The sequence below is a fragment of the Pelobates fuscus genome, chromosome 4 (assembly GCF_036172605.1).
Source record: "Pelobates fuscus isolate aPelFus1 chromosome 4, aPelFus1.pri, whole genome shotgun sequence".
NCBI lineage: Eukaryota > Metazoa > Chordata > Amphibia > Anura > Pelobatidae > Pelobates > Pelobates fuscus.
In genome coordinates, this window is record NC_086320.1 from 158,305,512 (window position 1) to 158,332,830 (window position 27,319).

Below are 27,319 nucleotides of genomic sequence, written 5' to 3' on the forward strand. Positions count from 1 at the left end.
AAATTGTACTTTGTAATGTATGCATATTGTTGAATTAAATTCCAATGCTTTCAGAGTATAAACTACAAACCTTTTGGCCAACTGAGCAGCTATTACTGCTGGACTGCATGCTGTACACTGCAGTTGTACTGATGGCTGTGTTAAAGAACCACTCTAGGCACCCAGACCACTTCAGCTTAATGAAGTGGTATGGGTGCCAGGTCCAGCTAGGGTTAACTAATTGTTTTATAAACATAGCAGTTTCAGAGAAACTGCTATGTTTATCAATTAGTTAAGCCTTCCCCTTTTTCCTCTAGTGGCTGTCTCACTGACAGCCACTAGAGGCGCTTGCGTGATTCTCACTGTGAAAATCACAGTGAGAGCACGCAAGCGTCCATAGGAAAGCATTATGAATGCTTTCCTATGTGACCGGCTGAATGCGCGCGCAGCTCTTGCCGCGCGTGCGCATTCAGCCGACGGGGAGGAGAAGAGGCGGATCGGAGAGCAGGAGGAGAGCTCTCCGCCCAGCGCTGGAAAAAGGTAAGATTTAACCCCTTTCCAGATCCGGGCGGGAGGGGGTCCCTGAGGGTGGGGGCACGCTCAGGGCACTCTAGTGCCAGGAAAACGAGTATGCTTTCCTGGCACTAGAGTGGTCCTTTAAAGCAAGGTCACATATTGGCTCCCAGCATCAGAACAGCAAATGCGATTGAGCCAAGCAACTAGTGCACAGAATGATCCATGGTCTTTTGCCACCTGCTCTGCAGCCCCCAACAGCATTTGTAAGCAGGTGTTCTTAATGGTGGGAGGGGAATGCTCTGTGTGCCATCCTATCACATATCATCTGTGGAAGGTCCCTACCCCAGCCTCCCCGTAATTATATCACTGAGTCCAGCAACAGTTTCACAGTCATTGCTGCCCATCCGGTAGGTCGAATGCTGTACCTAAATATCTATAATTTTTTCAAGGATCTGGTAGGCCTAGAAATGAGAATCACCAAGCAATAAAATAGGCCTCAGCAACAAAGCAGGTGTCTACGGAGCACATATGGTGGTCAGTATACTCAATACACTAACTGGAACGACCCAAGGGTTGTGCAAAGAAAAAAAAAAAAAAGGATCCTAAAATAGGTTTTCTAAAGCCCAGAAAAGCCCTTTTGGTTCTTGTGAATCACAAATGATATATTTATTTTTTGAAGAAAGGTCCACTGTAGCAGACAAACTGTATTTTCAAGGCCAAAATAAAGGAAAAAAAAAAGACAGGAAACAACGGTGACTCAGAATAGACCTAAAGCTGAATATATAGTAGCAATCAAACATCGAACGTGAAAAACAAACAAACAAGTAAACCCCCCTCCAAAAACAAACAACATGTAGTGTCTAAGCAACAAATCAATCTATGGTATTAAACCTCTTCCAAATGTCAGGATGTCCATGCGGTTGTCCACAGACTGGGCTTTAACGCCATTAGGACAGCATGGAAAGGTCTAACATTTTGGTATGACCGTGGTTAAATCCATGTCCACACCAGGCATTGATTGATACCTGGGGCTCCACTCTGCAAGCTATGGCCACATGCAGAGGCCCAGACGGATAGACGAGCTGTATGCAACGCTCAAAGTGGACGCAGAATTCAGCCCTTTAAATCAATAGTGAACAATGCAGCCAAGCAATCTAGCTAGGTCACGACGATTGGCAACTGGCAGGTGCTCAAGGATTAAGGTAAGGTTAGAGGTGAGACTAAGGTAAGTATATGGCTATTGTTAGGGTGAGCATAGTGTTAGGGGTAGGGTTGGTAAGGCTGTCACTATGCCCCCTCCGAAATGAGCATTTAATTCATAAAGCTAAAATCTTTATGAAATACACACACTGACTGTGTTTGAAATCCCAACCCAGTAAAAAGAGGTTCCTCTGCTTGACAATAAGGTGTGTCAAAGCTTAGCATGGTTTGAGAAAGTTGCCTACTTTGGAGAGACATACATTACGTAACACAGACACATCAAATTGATAAGATTCTACTTACCAGGCACAGCACCAAGGTGTCGCAGGATGGATCCTGAATTATTAGGAAGGACAGTGAGATTCCATCCATGTCTAGTGATACACAAGAGAGAAGGAATCAGACACAGAGTGTGTACCCAGATAAAAACAAACTAAACATAACAAAAAAAAAAATGTACTTCAAATTAAATTACTATGATGCCAGGAGGTCCCTGGTGCTTCCTTACCTTGCAAACGGTTTAACCCCAAAGAGTTTACTCCAGTGAAATTCCTGGCATTTCCAAATGACAAATGTGTCTTTAATTTGGACAGAGGATGCAGAGACTGCCACCAGGCAGGGGTGCCGCTGAGTGGCTTAGAGCCAAAGAATAGATCCACAGGTTTTAAAAATACAGCTTCCCTGATACTTTGACATTTGTTGTAGAGGTACAGCATCTCGAGACCTACTTTTTGGGCACTCCTGCTCTAAGCCAATTAGTAGCTCCCCAATCATAACAATGGTATGTACCTTTGTTTTTGTGAATGGTTGAGCTACTGATTGGCTTAGAGGTCAAGCTGACCATGCTTCCTGTATCTAAATTTAAGACTGGCCAGGAGATGCTGGAATTTAGCTAGGTGTATGCATCAAGATTCATGATTTTTACAACCATAACTAAATAACCGAAATTCACCCCATATTCAACAGGGAATATGAAGGGCAGTTTGGCCCTGCATTAGGCTGTGCCTGGGTACACCTGGAACACCTCATGCGTACGCCTATGATCATACAATGTGAAAAATAAAACAATGGGAAGCAAATCACGTCACATCATACATACCTTGAAAAGGGTTCTGCTTTACCCACAGGAAACCCACTTCCATGAGTATTTGTGTCAACTTTTCCACAATGCACAGCAACGTGGCAAAACCTCTGCTCAACAACACGCCAGTACTCTTGCTGCAAAGGAAGAGACAAAGCACTAACTGTTTACTTTGAAATATATTAAGTACAGTATTTCTCAATACACTGAATGCATGTTTTCCCACTTATATTATATATATATATATATATATATATTATATACACACAAGTGTCACCTTCCTCTCTCCCACAATATCAAAGTACCTGCACTCTCGGACTTCTAAAAAAGTAATACCTTCACACAGACACATTTATCTTTGTAACCTATTTTTCTGTTCTATTTATAATCGTGATAGCTGGAACAAATTTCTAAGAGCGTTGTGAAGACGGTGATGTAATGAAGAGAGCGGCAGAAGGTAAAATAAGGTCACTGAGAAAATTCCATTTTATACTTTGACAATAATGGGAATTGGTTTCTCTAGTAGCTGTTTTGCCTTTCTGTAAATAGTGTGACAAGTCACTGAAACTATCTTGAGACCTCTTATTATTTTTACCGTATTTTGCTTACATAAATACGCTAATCAGCAATCCAACCTCTTATTTCTCCTCTGTGTAGACAGCTTATTTAACAACCCTTCAGTGACCTAGATTCCATTTCTATACAGAACTAAGTGACATGCTAAAACAACTTGCTAAGATGCATGATAAACCTGCTTAGGCAGGTGACAGTGTTGCTTTATGACTGTGCAGATTGTGTTTACAGTCATGTCCAACTGCCAGAGTGTAAATGAAATGCATAACTCCCAACACCAAGGGTGATGAACTTAGGACTGGAAAGTAAGTCCAAGTGGGTGGACAGGCCTTGATGTATAAAGTTAATGGTTCATGGCATAAAAGGGTGTGGGTCGTGAAGGTGGTAGATTGAAGCATAAAAGCGGGCCTACTAGCTAATAGCCATTCTGGTGATGCTCATTTAGGCCAGTCTATGTCTATAACTATTTACAAGCGCTCTGCTGGTGGGGTATATGTCTTGAAGGCAAACCTGGGACAATGAGACAGGAGCTTTAAACCAGGACTATCCTGACTACCATGAGAATGCTGAGAAATGCTCCTTAACCCCTTAAGGACACATGACATGTGTGACATGTCATGATTCCCTTTTATTCCAGAAGTTTGTTTCTTAAGGGGTTAAAGGAACACTACAGGGTCAGGAACACTAAAATATTCCTGACCCTATAGTGTTAAAAACACACCACCAAGCCCACCCTAAATATAGCAAAATCTTACTTTTATTTTATTTTGCTTGTGCTGGCTCTGCTTCTTATCTGCATCCTTGGCTGACATCATCAGGAGTAGAGTTCTCAGCCAATCACAATGCTTTCCCATAGAAAAGCATTGCATTGGCTCAGATTGTCAAGGAGGCAGATCAGGCAGAGAGCCAGCACAGCCGTGGCCAATTAGCATCTCTTCATATAGATGCATTTAATCAATGCATCTATATGAGGCAACTTCCGTGTCTCCTCCACGCAGAGTGTGAAGACACTGAATGTCAGTGCACTGCCCCAGGAAGCACCTCTAGTAACTGAGGAGTGGTCACTGGATGTATCCATAGGCTGTAATGTAAACACTGCCTTTTCTCTGAAAAGACTGTGTTTACTGTAAATGCCTGAAGGGAATGATTATACTCACCAGAACAAATAAAATAAGTTGTACTTGTTCTGGTGACTATAGTGTCCCTTTAACCTAAATGATGCCACATACAGGTATAATAAGGTCTAAAAAACATTATTTCATGTAGAAGATCTCATGTCTCTATTGTTAAAAGTTTTTACTAACTTCTAATTTTACATGCAATGTCATGTGAAAATGTCATGTTGTCACTTTACAAGCAATATCATGCCATTTATACATCCACAAGAGGATAGGTCCAAGCACGCTGTCCCCAAGGAAGCAGTGATATTCCACAATACATGGAGTGTGGAGACAAGCCAAGAAATATGGGACGACAAACATGGAATTTCGGAGTGCCCATTTCTACTGGTCATGATGCAGGAGGAAGAAACTATTTTTAATCTATAAAATTAACAATTGCACTTTGCCAGCACAATATATACATGAAATGTACATCTACCAGAAGGTGGAGGTCACCCATGTGTGAGTGGGTGTCGATGCATAGTCACTTAAAAGGAACATTATTTCCCTATTACATGCTATGTTAAAGGAATGGTCACATAAAAAGAAACAAATATGGAAATTAGATATAGGATACATTCATTTACTTCCAGGGTGATAAATATACAATCATAAGTGTAAATAACTGCAGTATCATGCCTGTAAAATAAACATCACTATTGACTTCTCATCAGAACTCCAATTTTAATTCTTATTCATGGAGTCATATACAATATACTTCAGCAATAGACATGTATAAATCATTTTCAATAAAGCTTACCTCAACCTCTGCTACTGTGGGCTCTTTGTTGAAGCACATGTTCATCACATTTCTGGCTGTCCGGAAGAAGGTTGTGAGTGATACAGACCTTCCCTACAGAGGCAAGGATATCAAGTTTAATTAAAATATCTCAGCCTGTGTCATGGTAAATTCATAGTGTGCCTACTAGTTGTGTTAATGGTACAATGAGATGTTGATCCATCAGGTAAAATAGGACTTAAAGAGCAACTGTTAACCTCCCCAGCGGTCTGATTAGGTCAGTATTTTTTTTTTTTTTTTTTTTTTTACTTATTTAATATTTTATTCTTTTTCTTATTATATAAAACATATACAACATCATATGCATTACCATTTTACCATATTACAATGCGTATTACAATTTTCAAGTGTAAACATATCTGACATACAATACATTAACAATACATTAACAGTAATCCAGACTGAGGGCTCTCATGAGTCAGAATAAATTTCGATTTAATATTTTTATACTCCTGTTATGGCATTAAGATATCCTTATGTCTAATGTAAGCAGGGTTTAACTATAGACTAATTTTCCTGTATAATACCTAGCCAGTTTTTCAAAATATTTGGTTCTTTAACTATCCCTATCTCCATTTTCAGCTGATAGATTAATTGTGATTTTACTTCTTCCCATATTGGGATTTCTCTGGTTTTCCATTTCCTAGCAATTGATATTTTAGCTGCTAGCAATATATGGGTTATCAAAACAGCAAATTGATCAAAATTCTGAGACATATGAAGTTGTAACAAAAAATACTCTGGTTTCTTATCGATATTAATTCCTGTCCATGATTCAATATTCATAGTTATCATAGACCAAAATCTTTTTATTAATCCACATTCCCACCATACGTGTAACATTCCTGCCTTATGTGCCCCACAGCGCCAGCATTTATCCGATGCATCAGGGTACATTTTAGCTAGTCTATCTGGCGTTAAGTACCATCTATTCATGATTTTGTATTGAAGTTCCACTAGGTTCAAACAATGTAAATTTTTTTTGATCAGATTTAATGCTTTTGTCCAGTCGTCGTATCTTATGTTATTGTCTATCTCCTTTTCCCATTTTGATATTACTAAACCAATAATTTCTTCCGGGTCGATTTCGATTAAATTAAAACACTTTGAAACTAACTTCTTAATAATAGTATGGTTTTTTAATAGTTGTTCCAGTATTAAATGTTTCGCTGAGTAGTTTTTAGGTATATGCTCTTTAAGATACCCCTTTATTCTCATATAGGTAAATATCTCTTTAGATTGCAACTTATATTCATCTGTTAAAGTATTAAAATCTTTTATCTTACCATTGTCTATTATATTGTTAATTTTGTTAACCCCTGCCTTAATCCAACTCTGAATATTAAGATCAATAATATTTTTTTGCAGCTGTCCAAAATCAGTGCTATTAAGCAGTTTGTCTTGTAAGTCTAGATCTTTTCTTAATTTGTTCCATATGGGTATTATATTATTTAGAATCAGACCCTTATCATAGTTTCCCTGTCTGGGTTTTTTTCTAAGGTCTGTCTTCCAGAAAAGAGAATATATATCCTCCTTTATTTCATCATTAAGTAAACTCTGTTCCATTTTAAACCAGATTTGTTCTTTAGCTAAATCGGATTGGGTTATTATTGCTTGTGCTATATTACATACTCTCCAAGTGTGATTTAGTTGTGGAATTCCCAGCCCACCCGATTTTGTCTTTAACATTGAGTAATTACGACTTAATCTGGGTCGTTTTTGACCCCAAATAAATTTATTAATAATTGATTGTGCTAAGGATAGCCAGCTTTCTGAGCAGTATAAGGGTAGCATGCGGAAGAGATACACCCACTTTGGGTATATATAAAATTTTATAATATTTATTCTACCCCACCATGATACTTCAATTCCCTTCCAATTATTCAGAGTTTTTGCTGTATCTTTGATTAGCCTTAAGAAATTTTGTTCCATCATATTGTTCGGTTCATTAGTAATTTCTATGCCCAAAACTTCCATGGTATTTTTTTCGCAATTAAATCCGAGTTTGTCAAATAGCTTTTGCTTAGTATTTAACGTGAGATTAAATGAAAGTGCAGCAGACTTACTTAAATTTAGTTTATATCCTGAATAAAGCGAATATTCCCCTATAGATTCCATGACCTTTTCCATGGATTTCACGGGGTCTCTCAATGTGAGTACCACATCATCTGCATACATTGTGAGCTTTAATGATTCCTTCTCTAGTTCTATTCCTTTATCGAATCGTCAGCTCTAATTTTGTGTGCTAATGGTTCGAGACTAATCAGGTATAAAAGTGGGGACAGGGGACAGCCCTGTCTTGTTCCATTTGTCAACTGGAACCATTCAGAGGAAAAACCACTTCCCACTACCCTGGCTGTTGGAGTTGTATATAAAGCCATGATAGCCCTGGTGATATTACCTTGAATTCCAAAACCAGATAGGGCTTCAGAAATCTCCAGAAAATCCCACCTTACCCTGTCAAAGGCCTTTTCGGCATCTAATGAAAGGGCAAGGAGGGGAATCTTGCGTCTAATTGCCAGAACTGCCACATCTATCAATCTTCTAATATTAGAAGTTGGGGCTCTACTGGATATAAACCCCACTTGGTCCTGATGAATAATACTTGTTATTATATTAGAGATCCTATCTGCTAGTACAGAAGAGTAGATTTTGATGTCACTATTAAGTAGTGAGATGGGTCTATAATTTATTACAAGTTCCGGATTTTTCCCCGGCTTTGGAATTGGAACTATGTGGGCCTTTAACAGTTCGCTGGGGATATTTCCATGTGACATATAGTCATTAAATAGTTTGGTAAGTGGTTCTATTATATTTCCCTTAAAGGTTCTATAAAAGCAATTACTGAACCCGTCAGGTTCTGGTGCTTTTTTGGATTTTAATTTTTTAATTGCAAATTCTACTTCATTTTGTAGGATAGGTTCATTTAATGCTTTCAATTGAGCCTCTGTTATACATGGGAGTTTGAGTTCAGTAAAAAATTCGGAGATATCATCAGTACTATTTCTCCCGGGTAGATTATATAGTTCTGCGTAATACTTTTGAAATGCATTACCGATCTTCTCTGGTGACAAGACTACTTCTTCTCCATTTATTTTTAATTTAGAGATAATTTTTTTAATTTTTTCCTTTTTTAGTCTATTTGTTAGTAGTTTATCCACTTTATTCCCTTTATAGTACCAATTTCTTCTTAAGCGTTCTAACGCAAGGTTAGATTTATTTATCAAAATATTATTAATGCTCTCTTTTATTTTTTTTAATTCTTTACTAATTTCAAACGATATATTTTTTTTATTCTGTTTTTCCAACCTATCGTAATCTATATAGAGTTGTGCCAAGTTTTGTGAGTTTCTTTTTTTTTCCTCTGTGCCCACTTTTATAAAGCTTCCCCTGATTGTACATTTAAACGCACACCAGAGCGTAGATAAAGAGATCTCAGAATTATTATTTTCTCTGAAATAGTCTTCTATAGCTTTTTGTATTGTATCCACAATTTGTTTTTTTTTTTTAACAAGTATTCGTTCAATCTCCAGTTAGATCTAGTTTTAACAAATTCTTCTTTGATTTCTAGAATTAGAGCATTATGATCTGACCATGGGATATTAGTAATCAGAATTTTCTTGACCCTTCTAACAATATTAATTTCTGTCAATATGTAATCTATTCTTGAGTATACCTGATGCGGGAAGGAAAAACAAGTATAATCCCTTTCCATAGGATGCCATATGCGCCAAATATCCATAAGGCCTGCCTTTTTAATTGTCTCATTAAATTTTCGGGAGGATTGTTCTAACTGTCCCTTGTTCTCATTTTTTTAAAATTTATTTCTATCCATATTAGGGTCTAGTATACAATTAAAATCACCCATATATATTATTTTCCCTTGTTTAATTTTTTCGACTTTATTTACCAATTTATTTAAGAACCTTATGGGAGCTTTATTGGGCGCATATAGATTTACAAACGTGTATATCTGATTATTTATCTCTCCAATTATTATGAGAATCCTTCCTTCGTCATCTGAGACTTGATGAATTAACTTAAAATCTATTTTCGCAGAGATTATAATTGCTACCCCTCTTTTCTTGTTCTTGGGCATAGAGGACCTAAAAATAAATGGAAATTCTTTTGAGCCAAACCTATCTTTGTCATTTTTCAGCCAATGTGACTCTTGTATGCCACATATATGTATTGACTCCTTCCTAATGAAATCGGTGAGGATAACTCTTTTCTGCGGTGTATTTAACCCCCTTACATTCAAAGATGCTATTCTGAGCATATCTTAATTCTATCTGACCCCTTTTCCCTCAGCCTGGACAACCTAAAAATGACATAACATACAAGACATTGCACCCCCACATTTAACATTAAAATAGATGGCTCCTTTCCCATAGGAGCCATAAATATCCCTGCGTTCCTTCCCTCTGTGTATCAGGAGGGAAGAAATTTACAAGTTAACCGCCCTATACGGTTAGGTGATGGGATATACTAACAATTTTGTCAGGCATAAAAAAACCTGCACATTACCCTGAGTTCCAGCGAAAGTTAGGAAAAAAAAAAAAAAAAAATTATTTACATTCTTTACCCAAATTCCTTCTCTCTCCTCTTCTTTTCCCCTGTATTATTTATCTTAAGTGCTCAAGTCCAATATTATTACTTGAGATGTGATAAACCCCATCTATTTATTATTTTCTTTAAATTCCCTTCCCTTCTCCCTTACTATTTATACTAAAGATATCTATTCTTTCGGTGCTCGAGTGCTCCACACCAGTGAAATTCTCTTCTCTTTACCTAGTACTACTGTCGTTTAATTGTGTGATATTCAAAAGTGTCTTACACTCCTTCACTTCTTACCCCCTTTCTCTTTCTCATCCTCTTCCTCTCAATTTCCTTTCTTTCTGTGTCTTCTTTTATATTTATATGAATTATTTAAACATGTGAATTTCTGTTTCTCTAATTAAGTTTATCTCAGTTCAGTTCACCTCGTGTTAATTTCTATAGAAGGAATTATATTAACTACCCTACTTTCCTAAATTTCTTATTCTTTGTTTCAAAACGTGTCTTTATATAGACTGTTACCATTGTATTTCCCTCCAACCATAATCTCCCTTCAAGGGAAAACGATAGCGGGAAAAGACACACACGGGGAGAGGAGAAGAGAAAAAAAAAAAAAAAACCTTTATAGGGCTACTTAGAGTTACCTCTTCCCGTCCCCTGTTCAGGGGGAGAGGGAGGGGGAAGTCTAATGTAGACCCATACATCAATTATTTAAAGGTTTCCTGAATCCATTTTTGCAAACTCTGGACTTCTCTAAACATTTCCACTTTTTCTCCATACATGAATCTTAGTCCAACTGGGAACAACCAACTATACTTGATTCCCATTTCTCTCAGCTTAGCAGTGCATGATGTAAAATTTCTTCTAGCCATTCTGGTACTTCTAGATCTTGTAGGGGTTTGGATCTCATAGCCCTCATAATTTCTTGTTTGAGTCTATATGAGTTTAAAGCTGCAATGACGACTCTTGGATGCTGGGCTGGAATATTACTTGGGTTTGGGATTCTGTGTATTCTTTCCGTGTAATATTGGCTATTATTCTGCTGGACCCCCAAAAATTTACAGAGCTCTTTTAGGAATTCCTCAAGTCCTCCTGAAGTCACTTCTTCTTGGATTCCTCTTATTCTGATGTTGTTTCTCCTTGCTCTATCTTCGTTATCCGAAATCTTGGCTTCCATTAGCACCATTTTTTTTTCCATCTGTATAATTCTTTCTTCATTTAAACCTTGTTGTAATTTTATATGCTCCATTTTGTCTTCCATTAGATTTATTCTGCCCATTATTTTAGCTATCTCTGTTTTGAAATCCCCCATCATTAGATGTATCTCTTTCTTTATATTTTCTAGTTGCACTTGTAAGCATTCATTCAAGAGATCTTTTCCAATCAGGCCAGCGTCTTTACTTAGAGAATCCGACATTTCATGCTCGCGGTTTATTTGTATTATAGGTTGCATTATGGGTTGGGCTGCTCCATTTATACTATTTCTTCTTTCTGCCCTCTCCTTATCTTGGGGTGAAAAATAATTTGAGAGTCTTTTTTCATTTCTTTGGTCGGGCTTTTTTTCTCTTTTGTTTCCCAGCTTAAGTTCACCTTTTTTGTTTGCCATTATTGCGCTTTCTTGTATAAAAAAAAAAAAAAAAAAAAAAGAGTTTTTTTATTTAATTCTTTCTTTCGCTTGATTTTGTCCAATATCTTGGGTTCAGGGACAAGGGTCTCACGGCGTTCCACGGCTTTAATTTTTCTCTGGCGTTTTAATCTTAAGCTCCAATTATCTTAACATTCAGTAAGTGAACATTAGAGCATTTAGAAAGAAAAAATAATATTTTATCCAAATAACCCACAGATCGCCAGATAGCTCCAGGACATTTACAAAATAGTACTTTTTCCTCTTGGAAGTCTATTTTGACCATATACAGTGGGACTTAAAGATAATCCATACTATTCCATATATTCTGCATTATTCCATTTTTTTTTTTTTTTTCCGTCTTAGCTATTTTATGGATATCGATTAGGTTAAACACGCTTATCCAATAGAGACAACTCTCTCAGCCAAAGTTCGTTTGAAGCCTTTACACGCTTCTGTTAACGGAATTTTCAGTAATAATAGGTTAGACACATATCTCCAAAAGGGACGAATCTCTCAGCCAGGATTGATTTGGAGCCTTTCCACGCTCCTGTTAATGAAGTTTTTAGTAAGTCTATATATCAGTATATATCAGTATATATCAGCTGAAATTAGTTTGGAACCTCTACTCACTCCGTATTAATGGAGTTTTCAGTAAGTCTATATATCCGTATATATCAAGTGTGTATCAAGAATATGTTCAGTATGCCGGTAAAGGAGAAAAAAAAAAAAAAGGCAGTTTCCTATTGATTATACAAACTTTTCCAGCTTGTTTATATGCATTTTGTATACTTGCAGTTAAGCTGTCTTCTGCCTGTTATTTATGTCATTTTTTCGGCTTGCTGCCACACTGGATGTTTCAAATTGCTCGTCTGTCCGCCCACCTCGTATATCTGCTCGTTCGTTCCCCTTTACTGCATCAGCTCTAACTTCGCTCTTCACACTGTCCTGGGTCTCTATGCCACCGAAGACTCTCCTGTGCTGTCTGGGCACTGCTTACAGCGTATCCACAGCGTGACTACTCGTCCGTTGCCAGCTACCGCCATGGACCCTCGGCCTCAGGTACCTCGCGGCTTCTTTAGTTTTTTCGCGGCTTTTCCCCTCACCTTCCGCGGGACGTGACCGGCGTGCGTCGTCACGGCATCGCCCCTCCCCCTCCACTTGCCCAATTACCCATGAGGTCAGTATTTTTTAATGTTAATGCAGTACATTGTTTTGTATGTAAATGTGTGGTTTCATATTGTAGGTTTGTAATTCTTAGGAATAACTCACTTAAATCTGTCCAAACAAGAGTGTAGTAGACAATCTGGGTATGATAAAGTTAATCAAACCAAAAACACTGAAATTTGTCCAAACAAGGGTGAAATATTACTAGTCACTCTAATACTAGACACTGCATATTGGTTTAGTAAGCATCCCGGGTATGAAAATTTTTGAAATATGGGACTGCATAAAGTCCAACGTCACAATCTGGACAATGGAACCTGGTATCCTTTCTGATTTTCCACTGTCATCTCGCTTCGAGCAAAAAAACACGCACATCCTTGTAGGTGCTGACTTCTTCTCGGTTGGTGGGATGTAGTCCATGAAGTGACGACCAGTCAGGCGTTCCAGGTTGACAACGCCAACAGCACGACGTCCAGCTCTATTCACAGCCATTGATGGTGTTTGGTGGTTCACAAAGATAAGTTCGGCAACTTTCCAAATGAAGTCAAATTGAACCACAAGCTTTTCACTAGGCAACTATTTCTCCAGTCTTCAGCTTCTTATTGACAAACATTGGCGGCATGTCGCGCCGCTTAGCCCTAACGGTTCCATAGGCATCTGTTTTGTTTTGCAGAAGATGGTTCCTACTTTCTTTTTCTTGAAAACTTCCGATGCAGAGTAGCTAATTGTTGTTCTTTGTACCGGTTTGTCTCAGTAACTATTTTTTCAATAACCTCATCGGTCAGAAATAATTGTAATAATGGGACACATGGGTACAGATACACATAGAGGTGCTGGAGCCTGGGAAAGAGACTCACAGAAGGGCTGGGGAAATAGAGAAATACAATGGGCCTGGGGCTAAGAGACACATGAAAGGCGTTTGGGGGAGACACAAAGAAAATGCATCTTCACTTGTGTCTCCTGCTTTCCCTGTAACTCAAGAGTGGTTCTGGTGTCTATAGCCTGTCCCTGTAGGCTGAGCACTGTAAATGCTACCTTTTCAGAGAAAAGCCAGTGTCTACATTGCTGCCTAGTCACATCTCTAGTGACAGTCACTCAGACGGCCACAAGAGATGCTTCCTAGTACAGTACTGCTGATTGCACCCATAGAGATGCATTGATGCAATGCATCTCTATGAGGAGATGCTGATTGGTGTGGTGAATCGCAGAATTTTGCCACACATTCACAATAGCTCCCCAATGTTTTCCTATGGGAATTGAATTGGCATTGACTGAAATGTATTTAGTTGTAAAGAACTGGTATATATTTTTTTTTCCAGGGCTGCTTTTCATTCCTAGTCCGGCCCTGAGAGGACACAGCCAACACAAAATGTGGTGTATTAATTCCATGCAGATTTCCATGCTCACAAATCTGTATATTGTGACTGCTTGCAAGGTGTTTTACTCCAAATCTGGGTTCCCAATAAAATCAAGCAAGGGCAACTAATGTGAATTATGAAAAAAATAAAACATGAAGATAGTGTAACCCAGTATAGAGTTTGGATAACTACTAAACCAAAATAATCAATTCCGCACAAAACTTTATTTAATATGCCCATACTCCTCCATATGCACCAATGACTCCATATGCTTCATGGCATAGGTAGCATTAGTTCTTTATAAAATGCTTAAGAGTCGTCTGACTCATTAAAGTTAGAAGTGGTGTAGATAAGTAACAAAAATATTGTTTCTGATGTGGTTTTACCAGTTTGAAATACCATGAACTGCCTTGCAATGGCCTCTGGCAAGTAAGTAACTACCTGCAACTTGGATACCAACAATTATTGACTCATAATCCAGATGCTTTTCACCTGCTTTTGCATGGTGTCCTAGTAGTGGAAAGTCTAGACAATAAGAACAAGAAACTCCCCCAGCCGGTCAACACAGAACACATATAATTTCTAGAATACTCTCTATTTCACGGTTAACATATGAGTATACAGATATAGAAAAAGTATCAATTACCCATTACATTCCATAAACAAGTATTTCACAATTTCTAGAAACAAAAATCCCCATTCTTCAGTTGAGTATAAATAGTGGTTGGTTATTTATCTATTTTTAAAATGATTCCATGATACATTTTGGCAAACTCTTATATGTGTTAAATAGCATCACATATCAGGGTGGGGGAGATAGTTCAAGGAATTTCTGTACACAGTATGAAAAAAAAAAAAAAAAACACTAGTTTTTAAAGAAATATAGGAGAGGCAAACCAGAATAGATGGCTTCAAGAGATACTGACAAATACGTTTATGCAAGCTTTTCTAATTGGAGATATTCACAACTGCTCAATTGATGTATGCATTTGGTAAACGGTTCATTTTACCCCTTTGATGGCCAGAAACTTACTCAAAAGGTTAAAATATGGTATTGGTAGTATCAAGATAAGTAGACAAAAAATGACAATTATAGGACCTGAAATTGCAGGATTGCATACAAAAGTCTGATAGATATAATTAATTTGTAAACAGAACCAGAACTTACTTTATAGATACACTTGTGAAGGTCACCAAATAAACCCTTATCTTCTGGCTCTTCCTCTGTAGTTTCTTTTTCCTGAGCGAAAAGCCTCCGTCTTCCATTTTTCATCTGGATATCCATTTCTCTTAACTTCCCTCGGAGGCCGTTGCGGGGAACTACTCCATTAATAAGCCCATTCTTGGGTTCATAACGAGGCAGCAAATGTAACTTATAGTTATTCTCTGAGTGACCCTCCAATGGACCTTTCTTCTTCTCCAGATTTTCCTTCTCTTGCAGGACTTCTTTCTCCAGTTTCTTGTGCTCCTCAGGGGAAAGAGAGTCATAAGAGAGCAGATATTGACAGTATGCCTCTTGCAGCTTTGCCAGTCGGTCCTGTGCAGTTTTCGGGATGCGTAGCATGTCTGCCAACTTGCTCCACTTCTTGAGGTCAGTCACTTGTTGCATGCCACCCATTTCGTTTATGAGTTGGAAAAAACGAGCAAGATCTAGCTCACAACCTCCTGTTAGCCAGGTCATGAGGGAAACAAAAAAGAATAGTTACTAAACGGGAAGACTGACACATTTTATGGAGAAATTAAACCCCCAAAAATGAGTTGGAGATCAGGACATCTTTAGATCTATAGAGCCAACTGACCATGTCTATTATCGATGTGTGCTTTTGGTATTTGTAACACATTTTAATGTTATCTGCAAAATATTGTTGCAGACCGCAAATCATACTGCTTTTGCTTCATGCTCTAGGTGTAGTAAATAATTCTTTTTTATAGGTCAGAAAATCATTAAAAACAGTTACTATTTTCATAACTCTTTTTAAATTGTATTATGTCAGTGGGGATTATAGTGCTACACAAAATGTTACCACAGAAAGAACAGTTTACAAATAATGTTATCACAAAACATCACCAATCATAATTTTAGGTAGATAAGCAAGATGGTTGCTTTCTGAAGATTTACTTTTGCATTTCTTTAAGTTAAAAAAGTCAAAAGAGTGCACATCAAAAACAATGGTGCCGGCAGAAATTACTTGATCATTTTATGACCAACTTTTTGGGGGGTGCAATTTCCCTATATCAACAATATAACATATTGAAAAGCAAGAAGCAAGGGATATAAAGGAAAAATAAATCATATTAACCTAAAATGACTGGAATTTCAAGCAGTGGCACTGCTAAGTTAACAGCTCTAACAAATCTGACTGCCTGTTATCTACTTTTCTATAGGAAGAAGCCATTCTAAATGATGTTCTGATGTGATCTAGAATAGGTCAATACTGTGCTAAAAGCTTTCTAAGGTGAAAAAAAACAAGTCTTTTCTGTGGGAGAACATATATAAATAAATATCCTCAATAATATTATTAGAATAATAACTGCATTTAAGCCATTAAGCACTAAAAGATGGCTTCCTTCTTACAGACAAAAATTAAAAATCAACCAAGCAATCAATAGGAAGGAAGTAACCATACAATAACAAAGGTTGGCCATTGGCATTGACATGGATAGAGCAAATTTACATAGAGTTTAAGCTTACGTTCCCAGGATTTTCCAGTCATCCATTTTGACTTACCACCACCATCAACAAGGTCTCGTCTAACAGTAGGAGTAAGTCGTATCGTGGCAGTTGGCCGTTTATATATGCAGGAGCCCCCAAACATGTCAGAGGTGTTCTTGAGTATCTTCTCCATACCGTTACGCAGCAGATATCAAGATACGCTTCTTAGGACCACACTCTGGAGACCTGTACACTAGTTGGTGAGAAAGGGCCTCTGAATGTGCCCACGACCAACACTCATTATACATAAACTCCATGTCTGCATGACAGCATAGTGGAAATGTATAAATTAGGTTATATTTCCATTACATAACTAAACTGTTGAAAAACAGGGGCAGTGAGGAATCTTCTGGACCAGTCAAGACCATGCGAAGTGAAAGATGCTTGAATGCCTGCTAGCCATATCACCACAAAGAAACAGAGAGAGATCAGTGTTCAAGTAATTGCTTTTTTTTCAGGAAGTCCTTTTTCATTTAGGGTTGTCACAAGCAGGAAGAAAGCCAAGGTATATACCCCCTGTCATTATATTCAAAAGAGGTGCCTGACATTTCATTACACGTATACTGCAACCAACTATGCCGTCTGTATTTTATAGTTATGTCTTGTTCATCCCCCACCTCCCACCTCTGACACTGCCCTCTTTTTCTGGAACCCAACAAATACTTGTGACAACCCTGTAGAATATTCATTGAATACATCCAATATATGTGTGTGTATATTATTCATATATGCATGTTGGTGTCAGCATTAGGATTTAGAAAAAAAAGTGGGGCTACATGCACACTCCTATCTCTCTCATGATAAGCCTTTCAGTTGTTTCAGCAATAAAATGTTTGATTTGAGAAGTGCTGTTGTAATTAATTTTTAGAAAGAATAAAGAGCTTATCTAACAGAACAGTGATTTCCAAGCTAGGCCCTGCAAACTGTTTTTGGACTATTGTTGAGATTTTGAGGAGACTGTAGTCCAAGAATAACAGGTGGGCCTACGACACTCCTTTTTTATTCTAGCATGATCTATAGAATAAAATTGTAACAGCAGCAGTATTCCATAACCAAAAAAACAAAAGCTTGTTTTTAGCACAGACCTATAGGTGATACTTTCAAAATCAGTCTGATTAAAGGACTCTTTCTAAAGACCTAAGTTAATCTGAAAGTTGTCCACATTAAGAAGCAATACTTTATTGCAAAAATGGTGGCGAAAGAGGTTTTGCTTGAATTCTACATAATAGAATATGAGCATGTGTTTTTCTTTTTGACGCTGCTGTTTAATTTGCTTGAGGCAAAAGCTATGAACCTGAGCTGCATGTTTGCTTGATGAATCCAGGTAATAATAATCTCTTTATTTTTTTCCCTCTTTTTCTTAAAAGTCAGTTGTTAACTGCAGTTTAGATTGATATTCAAACTGCAGTTTAGCCCCGAATTCCGATTGCCTTGATTGAAAATCCTGACGTTTGTGATTTCATGTGATATTCGTATGAAGTATATGTAGCCATCATTTGAAAGACAGCCAATATCTTCACACACTGCTGACATGCAAAATGCATTTGCTTTAACATCGACAGGTTTGGCAACATGACTGAGAAAAAAATAATTGCAGAACAGAAACCAAAAAAATAAAATAAAAAATAGCCTCTTTTGGAGAGTGAGCAAAAAAGAGCACACTATACTACCATAGATCAGTTTGTCACTCAAAGCAAGTGAGCAAGAAAAAGGTCTATGTACTTGCATGGAGCAATAAGTCATTCATAGAAGTGAGCAAGTGTAACATATTTATCCTCAAGGGCTGAAATCCTGCCTCAAGTTTAGGTTTCCGATCATTTTTTTAAAAGAAAGCTATACTACTACTAATAACAATAATATCATAGGTAAACATTTTCTTCAAGATGCTGCTGACTGTTTTATAGTAAGGATACTTCAATGTAAGCATACATTTGGAGTAAATCTGTCCTCTGTACAACATTTCCAAACTGTAGCTGGTGCCATCATTAAGTGATATGTGCAAACACAAAAAAGACAGAGAGGATGAAAACTTTGCTCCAGTATATTAAGCTCTGTCACTTTAAAATATAAGGACCAAAGCGTGTTGCTTGCACAACAATAGCACACAGGCCCTAATCTACTTGCAGGAACATTACAAATCTCTAGGAAGAGGGGATTGCAGAATTTCTAAAGGATATACCCTTTTTGAAGGATACATCCCTCTACATACCATAAACCCCTCCAAACTAAAAAGATGATTAAAAAGTTGGAAATACATTCTCAGCTATTTATGTCTTGTTTTTTTGCTCTCTCTCATATTCCATCGTAGTTATACAAGTAAGCCAGGTAAAGCACCCATCGCAGAGTGTCACGGAGTGCTACATTTCACTAGCACAATTTCCTTGTTCGCGTGTCTGAGTCATGTAACGCCATTAGAAGCAGAGTCATTTAAATATTGCATTTAGTCTACAATGGTGCTCTTAGGTTTCCAGGATATGAAAGAAATGGAACATTGTGTTATATTGCAATAAAAGAAAGATGCATGAAGAGATCAAGCATGTTTGGAATAAAATGAAATGAAAAATAAAAAAGGATCATTGGAGGTAAAATTGTGAAAATGTTTTAGAGTGCACAGTGCAAACGTGATTTTGAAACAAAGAAATGCTATAAAAATTAAATCTAAAAAAAAAAAAAAAAAAAGGTAAAAAAGTCCCTGGCATAAAAAAAAGAAAAAAAAAGTCTCTCAAAGTAAATATAGCTCTAAAAATAGTTCTAAAATTATAATACAAAATAGGAATCTATAACTAAGAAAAATAAAAATAAACAAAACAATTCTCTCCAGACAATGACTCCATTTTGATTTAAGATGGACTTCAACACAAGTTCTGGAATTTTTTACTCACAAAAAACATAGCAATATCGCACGAAGAGAAAAAAAATAGTACAGGGCTAAACAGACAGTTGGACACGTGTTCGATGGATGATATTTGTGTGATTGGCATTCTTATGAATTTTGTCATTTCTTTTATGTATTTGTTTAGCCTCAACAAGAAAAGGCTTACATGAGGCTTACATAAGAAAAAAATTGGCTGCTACCACAGTGTAAATTGTGCATATACCTCTAAATAAAGAATGGTACAATGTGCACTATTAATATTTAAATGCAATTACACAGCTGAGATTTTGGGTATACTTTCTCTTTATATATTTGTCACTATTGCATGTAGAATGCAATGTAAGCTGATTTCGCCTTCAAGTCAAGTCTCAATGTGACCATGTTATTGTGAATTATTAAAAACTATAATTATCCATTTTGCTACATTGTCCAGCTCTATAGGTATGTTTTGTCAATCATGTTGTATACACATAATATTTGTAAGAATCCCATTAATTCAAGAATGCTGAATCAAGTAGTATACATATTGAATGATGAATGACTGGGGAGAATAAAATGCCACTAATGAATGTGTCTCAATGATATTAACAAAAGACACAGACTTATAAAGATTAATATTTCAGAATAATGGAGAAATAACAAAAGAAGCCCCTAAAAGTAATAATATGGGAGAAGGGATCTAGAAAGAAAAAACAAAACAAAAAACATTAAAATAAAGTTAACAATTATCACATTTTTGGATTGGGATACTTTCTCCAGACCTTCCCTTTAACTTGGAAACACTTAAAAGAATACAGGGCACAATTATTTTAAAATAGTCCGGTAATTCCAACAGAGGATCCAAGTTGAAAGTGAGGTATGGCCATAGTATACAAACTTGTATATATGTATGCAAAAGATAACTAAGGTTCTCAATTGTCTTTCACATGCAAATCCATCAGAGTGATACCCTTACCTATGAGTGGGAGTTCATCCAAGGTGATGCCCTGAGATTTGAGGTGCTTTTTAATGCAGGCCAGACGCTGTACATTTGGACCCCAACGTCGGCCAAGCTTGTGGATATGCTGGATCTGGGTCACAAATCGCATCTCGTCATTCAGTTTGCACTCCGGTCTCCAGTCTGGAGGAGGGATCACTGTGCACATCCCATATTTCTCCACTCGGGATCGGATAGATTCGATGTAGATGAGTGGGTCATGGAACTCCTTGGCAGAAGGTCGGAGGACAGGGATCTCACACATGGCTGCACACCTGGGCCTCCCAGCATTTCTCTCTGGCTTGGTAGAGTCCAGAGGTTTTTGCAAGGGTTCAGTCTGCGAGGTAGAATGATTTTCACAGACGGCAGCTTCCGTCTTACCATGCGTTTGCATATCTGATGTGCTCTTGGCTGTTGAGGCCCGCTTCGGGCGATTGCTCTCAAGCATCTTCTCTGGAACTTCCTTCTTTACATGTCCATTAAGCACCGGTTTCTCTGCCGCTAACCTTTTGCTTCGCACCTCAGGCAAGCTGGCAGATACTTTAATTTTTTTTACCAAGGGCTGTGCCTTGTTGGGATGGTTTGCTTCCTCTAGACGCCTTTTTGAGTTGCGCAGTCCTTCCCTTAGCTGCCTCCCTTCCTCTCTAATGCACATCTTTTTGTTCAATTTGCCATTTACCTTGACACAGTTAATACCAGCGGCACAGTTGGGCTTGGATGTGGAAAGAGATAGCACCTGTTTACGAGTTTTTGCATTGCTGCTTTCTGTGGTCCCTGAGATTGTGTGGTGAACAGATGAACTGGTTTTGCTGTGATTCTGTTTGGTTGCCTTATCCAGTTCTTTCTTGGCTTTGGTGTATGTGACAGTTCCTTTTGTCACCGTTGCAGTATACTTCACAGTTTTGGACGGTGAAGGTCGAACTTCTCTCGTCTTTTTGGCACCGACTGCATTAGAGCCTGATGATGATAATCGAGTTATTCCATTCACCTTGGAAACCTGTCACAGCAGAGAAATAAAATTATAAACGTCAATTATAACAACAACAATAACAGTACATCTTCCACCTCATATTTAAAAAATTTCTGTCTTAAAATGCATTCTATGTTGCACAAGTTACACTGCTGCATTAACTGTCCAACTTTGGATGCAATAAATAGGCTGCGAGCGATGAAGGCTAGTTAGCCCATGCTTATTTCAGCTCTCTGTGATGGTTTTGGGTGGATAATGATGATGCAGTGGCCAAGCGTCAGATACAAAGCCATGATGTAGATGCTACGGAAGACCTGCTTATTCTTTTTGTTTATTCACATATTTTGACAGATGCTTTGACAGAAACTGAATGAAAGGCAACTACAGACTCATTACACCACAACCACTACAGTGAGCTGTGGTGGCTACAGTGCCAAAATAGTACCTTTATTTTCACAAATTCAAATGTCCAATTCACTGTTTAATTACTAACATATTCACTAAAGTAAGAATTCAAATTGCATTTAAAATTTTAGGCCATAACAATTGAACTAGAAATAATAGTCAGATATGCTTCTAGTTTAGTAAATTTGAAATTTACTTTGAATTCTCACTTTAGTGAATAACCCTGCAAGCCTTTGTCACCAATGTGGGCTGTTGGCCCAGCTGAGACAGTGGGGAGAGTGTTGAAGTGAAAGGGTTAATTAATGACACCATACCCCTGGTTACCTGTTGCTACTCCCAGCAACCACTAAATTAACCCCTGCAATGCTTGCTACGCGATCAGCCTAGTACACACTTTACTGCCACCATCAAGACTTTAATTCTACTGTGTGTGGGGTAACCTAAGACGCCTGATCTATAGTATCACAACCTTATAGTACTGATCAGGCATATATAATTAAAATCAGGCATATGTAATTAACCCTTTAGTAACGTGTTTACCTGAGCTTTCCTCAGGAGAGTGAGCTCATAGAGAACAAGTAAACATTTAATCTGATAAAAATGATTCACAGTGCTGGGTACAAAGATACAGAAATCAATTAATACAGAAACACAGATAACAAGTTACAAAACAGTGTATAAACTAAAATAGGAGAAAACACAAGAAATCCTTACAAATATTTACCGATTTTACATTATATACACACATATACATTTCTTGTGGGAGGTTCGGATGTTAAAGTTCTCCAAGAAGTTGTTAAAAATAAATCTTTCTGGAAAATCCAACATTCCGATCATATAGCTTAAATTTGTTGTGTCTAAAAGGCCAGATCCTTGGGTGGATCAGAGGGGTTTTGCCTGGCAGTTTATTGTCCACTCTACCAGACCTGTACAGGGAACTAGTGTGGATTTACCTGAAAACACAATAGGCTTCCCAAAATGTGCCCTTTACAGTACATCTCTATAATTATGTAATCATCATATTCCTCCAATTCTTGTGAGTTTTTAGAGATCAAACATGCTAACCATAACTCCTTGGAAAGTGTCCATTCTGGTTTCCCATGACAGGCACACCTTCTGATGGGCAAATGTGGTAGCAAACAAATGGATACAACCTGGACAATCTGAATATATATTCATATCGGACCTCCTCATAATATATTATATATATATATATATATATATACACACACACACACACACACACACACATGTTCTCCATGTTTCCTTAAATGATGTTGTCCTTTGAATAACCCAAAGCCAGAGCATATGCACCAATACCTTTTTTGACACCCTATTCCAGCTCTGGTGATGGGTGTTTAGCAATTACATTGTATGGCTTAGACCTGGTGTTAGATCAAAGCCTACAATAAATATTATCCCAACATGTAAAAAAAAACAACTGTATCACATGTCCAATGCCAACTCATGCTGTGGCCTGACAGCCCCTGAGTGTAATTTGTTGCAATAGGTTGATTAGCTATAGGCACTGTACATTGCTAAAGAATATGTGGGTGGAACACTCTAAATGGATGGAATTTAATATTGCTTTATTAAATCAGCATTTATATTTGTTGCAAATATTTTTCTTAAATAAATTGGATAAGTCTGTGCTTAAAATTATGATAACTATATAAAGGTTTACTCCAGCCTGTATGACCACTTCTGCTTTTTGAAGTGGTCTTGGAGAAAGGAATCTGTCTGTGTTCTTTTCTGCTTGAAACACTGCAAATCCAGAGATATATTTGCAATTTTGTGCCAGTCACTATTTGCACTCCTGGCACACATGACTTTAGCAGCCCGGCACACATGACTTTAACAGCCCGAAATGTTAAATACGGTATGTACAAAATTTGTGTCTGTTGTCTGTGCTAGCGACTGACGTTCTCTGTTTTCCCCTAGCAAGCTTACATCTCCTCTCCCTCCCTTCTTCACTACAGCCCTCCTTCCTCCCATATATCACCATTTCATTTATTTTTAAGGTGTGTTCTAATTTTTTTATTAGATTGTATGACAGCTGCAATGATGTCAGATAGCGGCACGCAGTGCAGCATCGGAAGCTTTGCCCGGCGCTGGATTTCAGGTAAATTAAAATGTATTTAGCATTTAGGGGCTGGGAACCAAAATAATAATGTCCGATATGGCATTATTCATTTTTAATAAAAGTTATGTAAAAAGAGTTGAAGTAACTCTTTAATGTAGTATGATCACAATTATCCAAATACATTTTGCTAAATTATTAATCCAAAAGTAGATTTGATTTAACATTTAAAAAAATTGTTATTCCCTCCTCAGACATTTAGATAAAGCCAGTTTTGTTGGTTACAGAATAAAAGGGAGGGATAGCTCTCAGGTGAAATGGGGAGGTTATCTGACATGAAATGGTCTTGCTGGAAGGATCACAGTTTTACTCTTAAAATTATTTGCTACTTTTACAAAAGGCTACTTTTTGACATTTTGTATTTCACAGTTTGCTTTATGTTATTAACAGTACTATTTGCTGAAAAAAACAGTACTGATAATTTATGTTCAGTTTTACCAACAGGGGGCTCAGGTGAGCTTTGTGAGCTCCATAGCTACAATTACAGCACATCTGTAGGGTTGCGTTCAGCACCTTTGTTTCCCCTTAAGGAGGACAAAAAGCGCTGTATAGTGTAGAACAGGAGTAGGCAACCTTCGTTACTCCAGATGTTGTGGGATACCTCTGGTGTTGATTATATGCCCTAAAAGGAAGCAGTATATCTGCAACCTGAAGAACAGACAATGACAATCCTTCAGTGCTGCTTCTTAGACAAAAAAAACTCTCACAAAGACCTGCCACATATACATTAAACACAAATCAGAGCGATTCACCCAGCAACCACGGTAGTTGCTTTTCTGTGTGAGAATCAAATTCCTTGGGCAGCTGCGAGATGAATAGGATTTTCTCCCAACAACAATTTAACAAGAGCCCTGCGGTTTACTCTGCTGCTGCACTGAACAGTTGGACAGTTTTCTGTGAAGTGGGAATTATAATTTAGAATGTACAGGAGGTTATGTTGCAATCTGTGCATTAACCCTTCACACTCATACGGCTGCTGCTACAAATCGATCATTTAACTATCCACCGATGTTGACTTGGGGTGAAGTCCAAGAAGGCACCTAAAAGATATACTACCGGATCTGGCTGCAAAGAGGAGACAAAATGGGAGTATCCAAGACTGACATCACAGGCCTGCAGTCTCTCAGCTTATAATTATGAGCGTCAGTCTCCAGCTTTAATAGATGCCAGACAGTCTCTGCTTTACGAACCAAACAGGCAGCTGTTATATTTACTGCTTTTAAGCTTCAACAGGGATCTATCATTACAATAATAAAAAAAAATGAAAAGTTATATGGCCCTTTACCTTTATGGCTCATCCAAACTAGCTTAGAATAGAATATAGTTTCACACTGCAATCAGCTACAAATGTATGTTCGTGCCTTTGGACTTCACTATTCCATTTGTTGTTTAACTTGTAATGTTTTTTTCATCCTATTGGTGCTTTAACCTCTTGAGAGCCAATGATAGTGTGGGGAGACAGATTATGATAGATCGGAACAGGGACACTATAGAGTTAGCAATACAGGTTTTTATTCTTAACGCAATAGTGTTCCTTAGAGGGCCAGCCTGAAATATATTTAGTATTTAAGGGGTTAAAGCCTCTGAAGCCTCAAGGCAGCTACTTTGTAAACAATGGGTATTACTTATAATAATGCTTTCAAGCCTGGAGTAAAACAACCCCCTCACAATGATTAACAGTGTGCATGCAGCAGGTGTTCCTAATAGGAGCAATCATGCTGTTCTTGAACTACAACCTCCATAAGCTTAGGCATGGTAGAACCCAGCCAAATACTAGTTTAAAACAGATAAACAGGTTATGTAGTTTGCAACAGCAGAGGAACTTTTAATATAAAATTTGCACTAACCTGACCTGGAAAAGAGAAAAGCATGTTTTAAAATGATTTATCACAAACTGGAATGCGATGAAAAACGTATGCGTAAGCATATTATATAGAGACACAAAGCCATATAATTGTGTTCTACGGAAAATGTATTCACTAGTGGAGATGAGTTGATTAATACAAAAATACAGGTTTATCATCTTTTATTTTCAAGCAGCAGTCAAATTTGATATGTTATGAACAACCAGCAGATTTTGAATAGAGCTGTAGACTACACATGTCCAAAAAATAGTGATTCCATTCTTTTTTGTTTTGCACAAATGTTTTGTAGTTTGTTTTTTATTTTCTTTCATTCTTTCGTTTAATATTTGTGAGAGAAGCTATAGAAATAAAATACACAAAAAGATCAGTGCCAGCAACAATAATTTTGCAGCCAAGGTTCCTGAGGTTTGTTGTGTGTATATTGTGTGTAATATTTTGAAAGGTCTCATTGAGAAAGTCCATAATTTTCTATTTTTATTGCAATAGACACTTTATTCAGTGCAATGTTATAGTGACAATAATTAGAACCAAAAGTCAACCTTAATGCATTCACTGTAGTAATTACAAAGTAAATTTAGGTTGAATCTGAATAGCAAATAGACATTTTAAGATAAAATGGGTTTACATTCACTCATATTACATGAATGTTGGTCAGTAATCTTAAATATATACATTAATCTGCATACAATGTTGTTTAAATAGAGCAGACATACTAACATTTAAACCATGTTTTCTGAAAGTACGTAAATGGAACCAGTACTATATTGATGTGGTTTTCATTGTGGGTTCAATGCCAAATTCTGTGTAAACCAATTATTGTTGCACATCAGTTTGCTTTGTTTATTAGTTTCCATTCACAGTTATCTTTAGATCAAGCCAAAAAAATGCAACTCAGTGTAGTGATACAAGAGCTTCTCTGTTTAGCAGAAAAGGTAAATGTAACTATACAAGACAATTTTAAAAATAGGTAAAACCTATGAAAATGTGTCATCTAAACAAATGATTTCATATACTACTTTTGTTGCCTTTATAATACATGATTACTATCTGAATTGAACTACACTGCCACCATAGGAGCAAATAGGTGTATGCTGGTAGAATAGACAGTAACAACATTTAAAAATAGCAGCCTTCAGCCAGCGACAAAAGAAAAGCACAAATGGCTAGTAGGGTACGTACAGGATGTGGCCTGCATTTTTCTGAAGGAAATAATTTATGTAACATGGCTGTAATCAGTCTGCAGCATAAGATAAACATTGTGACTGCAGAGTAGGATGCAGACAATAAAGAGGTGTGAATGTACAATGTACGTTGGAGACTGCACACACACACACACGTGAAATATATTCATCTGGTATTCT

At 37.4% G+C, this 27,319-nt stretch overlaps 1 protein-coding gene across 1 annotated transcript in view; it reads right to left on the bottom strand.

Annotated features, from left to right (window-relative positions):
• Positions 1-27,319, bottom strand: part of JARID2 (jumonji and AT-rich interaction domain containing 2) — a 176,664-nt gene that overhangs the window by 19,727 nt on the left and 129,618 nt on the right. Inside the window, exons 7-11 of the mRNA XM_063451703.1 lie at positions 20,558-21,575; positions 15,183-15,679; positions 5,270-5,362; positions 2,795-2,913; positions 1,999-2,069 (exon numbers count right to left, since the gene is read on the bottom strand). Coding sequence (XP_063307773.1) covers positions 1,999-2,069; positions 2,795-2,913; positions 5,270-5,362; positions 15,183-15,679; positions 20,558-21,575 — 1,798 coding nt within the window. The remainder of the gene's footprint in view (positions 1-1,998; positions 2,070-2,794; positions 2,914-5,269; positions 5,363-15,182; positions 15,680-20,557; positions 21,576-27,319) is intronic.